The 6,365-nt window shown below is 47.5% G+C and overlaps 2 protein-coding genes across 3 annotated transcripts in view; both read left to right on the top strand.

Annotated features, from left to right (window-relative positions):
- Window positions 1-162: 162 nt before the first annotated feature.
- LOC105567225 (protein regulator of cytokinesis 1-like) lies at window positions 163-3,259 on the top strand. 2 transcript variants are annotated; one of them, XM_012021910.1, is made up of 3 exons: window positions 163-532; window positions 602-789; window positions 997-3,259. In XM_012021910.1, exons 2-3 carry the CDS (start codon window positions 619-621, stop codon window positions 2,545-2,547), a joined length of 1,722 nt encoding a protein of 573 aa, XP_011877300.1. In that variant the 5' UTR covers window positions 163-532; window positions 602-618; the 3' UTR covers window positions 2,548-3,259. The 2 variants fall into 2 exon arrangements, with proteins under 2 accessions (XP_011877300.1, XP_011877299.1); XM_012021909.1 differs by having other exon boundaries at window positions 602-3,259.
- Window positions 3,260-3,261: 2 nt separating this feature from the next.
- Window positions 3,262-6,365, top strand: part of LOC105567320 (dosage compensation regulator) — a 7,624-nt gene continuing 4,520 nt past the window's right edge. The window contains exons 1-6 of the mRNA XM_012022101.1: window positions 3,262-4,084; window positions 4,155-4,402; window positions 4,477-4,978; window positions 5,649-5,695; window positions 5,765-6,000; window positions 6,081-6,360. Coding sequence (XP_011877491.1) covers window positions 4,324-4,402; window positions 4,477-4,978; window positions 5,649-5,695; window positions 5,765-6,000; window positions 6,081-6,360 — 1,144 coding nt within the window. The 5' untranslated portion in view covers window positions 3,262-4,084; window positions 4,155-4,323. The remainder of the gene's footprint in view (window positions 4,085-4,154; window positions 4,403-4,476; window positions 4,979-5,648; window positions 5,696-5,764; window positions 6,001-6,080; window positions 6,361-6,365) is intronic.

Raw genomic sequence — 6,365 nt, 5'->3', positions numbered from 1 at the left:
TTGGTCAAATTTCAATCTAATCCCAATCCCAATCCGTAGTCTGATACGGGCTTTAGTCACCTGATCGAAAACTCTGCATTCTGATTGGCTCTCGTAAGCAATCCAGTGGGAAAAATAGTACCGTGTACCGTTGGCTTAAAGCCTGTCACACAATGCCAGGCAACAAAAACAGAGAATAGAATTTCTGACGCGTTGGATTGGTTGGAAGAAAATTTCCGACGATATTCCTATTACCTGTTGCCTAGTATTGTGTGATAGGCTTTACTGTCTGCTGAGCGGTTTATTCTTTTCGGCTACACTTCCGTACACTCGCGAGGTGCAAACGGTGCAGTGACATTTCGGATCGTTTTCGGAACACGTTGCGACAACAACGCCAAGATCGCCAAGCGAGTAAACGCGTATACCCAATGCAGACCGTTTAAATTTCAAAAGGTAACGGCATTCGAGACAGCATGTTCGTAACGCGGCGTCGCTTACGACGAGCCGTGACGCGTGTGAGTCTATTTCGTGCAATAGAGTGACAGGGATCGAGGTACGTATACGATTACGCGCAATTTAAAGCGGCTCTGATTCTAATTTGCAATATTATTACTTCCCGAAGAACATTAAGTCCAAATTATGGGCGATCAACCGGAGTGGAAGGCCGTTGCGGCAAGAATGGCCGTGATCACCGACCAGGGACTCGAGGACCTGCGAGATGTCTGGGTGGACATCGGTTGCACCCAGGACATGCGCATGACATACTACGAGCAAGCACACGATCACGTAAAGTTCCTCTTCAGCGATATGGTATGTGAGGCGCAGTCGAAAAAGCAGCTCCTACTCGACAGCGTCCAGAATCTCTTGGAGCAAACGACATCGCTATACGCGGAGCTGCAAATAGATATGATACACAAAACGTACGATCAGGTCCCCTTGTGCAAGGTCGAGCAGATGCTGCGGGCGGACCTACAAGAGTTAGAGTGCATAAAGAAGAAGCGTATGCTGATCTTGCAGGAGTTGCTGTCGCAGGAAAGCGACATCTGTAAAAGGCTCGGTTGCAAGGCGGTGAACATCGTCGCGGACGTTTTGCCCACCGAGCTAGAGCTCGAGAGCTTCAAGGTCTATCTGCAGAAGCAGGAGATCGAGAAGATGCGTTTGGAGAACGTTTTCGCAGACGTGCGTCGCGACGTCGTCAGGATGATGGGCGACTTGGATATATCTCCGTCCTCGCCCTTCGAGGAACTGGTCTGCAACAATCCCAGGGAGTTCGTGCTGTGTGCGAGCAATATGACGAAGTTGCGCGAGTTCAGGGACGGGCTGAGTACGCAGGTGGAAGATACTAAGTGCTGCGTCGAGAGGATGAAGGAGGATCTAATGGCGCTGTGGAAGTATCTCGACGAGCCGGTCGATGTTTGTCAATCGTTCCTCGAAAAGCACTCTGGCTATAGTACTAGTACCGTGAGTGCCTTCAGCGCGGAGATAAAGCGCTGCAAAGAAAAGAGGAAAGAGAACATCTCCAAGTATGTCAAGCAGGTCAGATACGAACTGCTGGATCTGTGGGACCAGTGCAAGTATTGCGAGGAGGAGAGGACCACTTTCGCGCCATTCTACTCCAACACGTTCACGGAGGACCTGCTGACGTTGCACGAGCTGGAGGTGGAGAGGCTGCGCAAGTTTTACAACGATAATCGAACTATATTCGAGCTTCTGGAGCAGCGGGACAGCCTGATAATGAAGATAAAGGAGCTGCTGCAGCGGGCAAACAATCCCGATCGCTACCACAATCGCGGTGGGAAATTGCTGATGGAGGAGAAGGAGCGCAAGGCGATCCAGAAGAAGTTGCCCAAGATAGAAGCGGAGTTGAGGCAGCTACTCCAAGAATACGAGTCTAAGCACGATCAAATTTTTACCATTAACGGCACGTCGCTGGAAACCATTTTGGCGGAGACCTGGGAAAGTATTACTCAAGAGAAGGAGACGATAAAGAAAGCGAGGAAGGAAGCGAAGGATAGGTCGATCAAGAAGTCGCCTCTGAACAGCTCGAAGCGGACGCCGGGCATGTCCCTGAGCGTGCACAAGGTTCTGACGCCCCGACCGGGGCTGTCGAAGCGCAAATTGTTCAGCCCGTCTCCCAACTCGTCAATAAAGCGCAGGAACAAGAACGGCGACAAGGCCATGCCTACCGTTACCGTGTCCAAGGTCCGAAGGAGCGGGAGGCTGCCGAAAATCCAGAAGCCGGGCAGATCCTCCAAGGGCGGGCAGAAGAAGAGGAACTCGCTGTCGCCCATCAACAGCATCACCGACACGACCTACAATCAGTTCCAGGGCCACATGACTGACAGGGAGGAGCTACACAGCTCGATGCTGCCGGAGCAGATACTAAGGAACTCGAACAAGAGCAACGTCAACAGGACGCCGGTGCGAACGCCCATGAAGCCGCTGAGGAAGCATCTCGCCGCGGCAACGACGCCCGTTGGCTCCGCTCGCAAAGCGCCGCACAGCCCCAGAGCCGCAAACACCCCGAAACTCGCGCCAGCCCCGAACAGCCTAGCCTTTATCTTTTAAGCGGGACAATAAGTTTTTAATACATGACAAATAAGACAACTTTAAAGATAATTCTCGCCCTCGAGAATGACATGACGAATTTAATTTTAACGTTCGTCCCCTCTGTCTTTCTCTCGCCAATCGTGCTAAAGATTTGTCAGTTTCAAAATAAATTTTAATATATGTATGACAGTACAAATAGAGAAGTCGAGGTACTTTGTTGTTTGGTGAAGTTGGAATGCTAGAATGTACTTGAATTGTTTCCCACGTTGTTGACAAACACAGTCGAAATTGGTTTAAGTGGAGTGTACGAGTTAAGTGAAAAGAAAAAGCACATCTTACAATATCTTTTACCGAGTAGAAGTGTAGTTGAATGCAATTTTTATACGCAGCTGTACTATATATAGTAGATTAAGCGTTTAGTTAATACTAAATAATTCGTACGCACATAATAATTAATAACCCAGAGAACATGCTTGTCTAAAATACATCTTGAACGCGTCTATTAGTCTTATGTCTAAAAGACGACTAACAGACGTCTTAAAGATGTCTTTTGGACATGCATGTTCTCTGGGAAGTTAGTGTATAAATATATCCGTAAATTTTAACGTACTTTTAGGTGGAAAAATATTTCTATAACTCACGAGAAAGACCTTTGCATGGTCTTTAGTCCCAGTCTACAATAGAGATTTAAACCCCAAGCCTTAAGAAATTGACTAATCACAGTCGCGTATTCTACTCATACTTGGCCGTGATTGGTCAATTTCTTAAAGTTTAGGGCTTAAATCATCTATTGTAGACTTACACGCACATTGTAAATGTTCTTTTAAGGTGTGTATGACAATTCTAATATGTATAATTATCTCGAAATATACTAAACAATTGTATACTTGAAAAAAAATTGCCTTAATGATACGCGTTTCGTTGATCTTTGAACAAATCCGTGCCTTAGCAAAATTTACGTTATCAATATGAAGCCACTTGGCGAAATGTGGACATTGGCTACGTAGTTCATGTCCACGTTTCCCAATAGTATTTCAGATTCACATATAGAAGTTAACGTGGCTGCGTTCCGATATTCACTACCAGTACTAAAAATCTATACTTTACGTCACGTTCACTACAGATTTTCACTCTGGCAGTGAATATCGGGATACAGCCGATATATGAAGAGGCTTGCAATTGGAAAAAAAACCAGAAATGAATTTGAAAAGCGCGCCACAGTTTCCCTGTTAATGTCGGAGGTTGGCCATACTCTCACTAGAGGTTAGGTACTCTACGTAGCTTCGCGGTGTTGTGCGGGAAGGTTCCCGTGTGGGATTCCGAGATTGCCGAGTGACCCGGACGTCTTCTAACGATAAGTGGGGAAAATTTTGACAGTGAACACTTGCGCGTAACCCGGCGGAGAGCAAGTTAACGGAGGCCCGAGTTATTAAAAGCCGAATAGGCGCCTTGACGAGGTATCGAAACTAAACGGGGGGCGGAGAGTGAGACGAAATAGAGTGAAGAGTTTAGTCGCTCTGTACGACCAAAGAAGCCGACGGCGTTTCTGTTAAAGGTAAAACGATCAAAAGTATAAATTTTTAACATCGCGCTGACCTAACCTGACCTAACCTACCGGTTGAAAGACTTCCGTAAAAAGGTAAACTCAAACGAAGGCTGCGCTGTTCGTCGCTTCGATCGCTCCTTTCGCAGCGGAAATGTGAGTGCGAGACGCTCGATTATCATTTATTGTCCCCCTCGGATTTCGTGGAAGAGACGCTAGCGTGAGGACAGCGACGAGTGAACTCGGGGAAAATGGGCGATATCAAATCCTTCTTTCACCAGTGGTGCTCGAGGAACGGGAACGAGCCGCAGTTCGACGTGAGACCGACGGGTAAGCCACGTCCGCGTTATTGCCGTTTCGAGGTTGACGGATGGTAAACAGGCCGCTCTTTTCGCATCTCGCAGGGCCGAAGCACAGGCAGCGGTTTCTCTGCGAGCTGCGTGTGCCTGGCTTCGACTATGTCGGCGCGGGCAATTCGACCAACAAGAAGGACGCGCAAGGGAACGCCGCCAAGGACTACGTCAACTACCTGGTGCGCACGGCTCGCGTGAACCCGAACGACGTGCCGACGGACGCGGCGACGCTGCCGGCGGCGGCGCCGGACGGGGTCGCGAGCGAGGTCGCGGCGCCGGTGAGGCCGGTGTTCCAGAGCGGCATGGGGCCGAACGACATCGGCGAGGCGTACAGGCCGTACAATCCGACCGATCGCGGCCAGAGCAATTACACGTACATGGACAGGCTGGCGGATCAGAAGAAGGTGGAGGACGCGGAGGACGTTGACGTCAACTCCGGCATACACGGCAACTGGACGATAGAAAACGCCAAGTCCAAGCTACATCAGTTTATGCAAACTAGCAAAATTAATGCCGATTACAAATATACTCCGGTCGGTCCGGATCATACGAGGTATGGAGTCTCGTCAGGGAGTTTTTCTACCGCAATTGGACTGTAATGCTCGATTTGTAGCTCGATTCGCAATAATTCGCTCGAGCAATCGCACGCCGATTGTTGTTGCCATTTGAGATTTAACAAGACCATGTTGGAGTATATTGCTCGCTCATGTCTGAAACCGGCGCAAGAGAGTGGTCGTCGACTCTCTTGTGCAGCAAAACGTTGATGGCGTTGAACCAAAGCTTTTATTAAAATGATTTAATAGTGGTTTTGGTGCAACGACACAAAGAAACTTTCTCCAATGTACTCCAATGTGGTCGTCTGTAACGTCTCCAAATGGTAAGTTGTTACCGTTAGATGTAATTAAGGGAATAAGTGGAACAAACCTTCGAGATAGACGCTTATTCCGAGGATCGTTTTATACGCTTCGACAAACTTACAACAAAATATACACGTTGACTTGTATAATTTTTACAGATGAAATTGTAACGATATAAATTAGTTTTCGTTTTCAATTTACAATCGCAAACGTCTTGTTCCATTATTTGAAGTATCTCTGTCTCGGTTCAAACTGCATTACTTTACCTTTGTATTTCTTTCACATTGTTCCCTTAATTATTGATTCCGTTAATAATATCTAAGCGATATCTTTCGCAACATCTGTAATAAAAACTATTACTCGCAGGAGTTTCATGGCAGAGATGACGCTTCACATCAAGCAACTTGGACGAAGTATGTTAATTTATTTAGGTGTACCCAGTCACAGTTGCACGAGTGTAACAATTCTTTAACGTGCTTCAGGTATAACTGGCCGTGAAACTGGATCGAACAAACAAACAGCTTCGAAAAGCTGCGCTTTGTCCATTGTCCGCCAGCTGTATCATCTAGGCGTTATCGAAGCATTTAGTGGTACATTGAAAAAGAACAAGGATGCTCAACAGATGAAACCTTATCCCGTGAAGATTTCACCAGAGCTGGAAAGTCAGATCCACGACGTCCTGATGAGTTTGGATATAAAACCAATTGATGTTGAGATGGTGCTCGTCATTTCTATTTGCCTTTCTTCATGTTTACGCATAAACAGACGTGTAAAGTAAAATATTTGTCTAAAATACAGCCGTCGGTGTCGAAAGAAGGGAATACCGCGGTGAAAGAGGAAAATGGTGCGTCAGCCGGCATATCTTTGTTGACGAATAAAGTTTTGGACGACTTCATATCTTCTGTGCCACAACCCGCCGGTTTCGTAAGCTGGTCGCCACCGCAGCCGAACTGGAATCCGTGGACCGGGTGCAACATAGACGAGGGACCGCTGGCGACAATATCTCTGGATCAGCTGTCGGAGGACTTGATGAACGAGCAGCGCGAGAAGCTGCAGCAGGATTCCAGTGTGCAGGCGAGCATC

The sequence above is a fragment of the Vollenhovia emeryi genome, unplaced genomic scaffold (assembly GCF_000949405.1).
Source record: "Vollenhovia emeryi isolate VEMERY1.0 unplaced genomic scaffold, V.emery_V1.0 DF939139.1, whole genome shotgun sequence".
NCBI classification, from domain to species: Eukaryota; Metazoa; Arthropoda; class Insecta; order Hymenoptera; family Formicidae; genus Vollenhovia; species Vollenhovia emeryi.
Note: the sequence above shows the minus strand (reverse complement) of the source record. Positions and strands in the feature narration are given on the sequence as shown.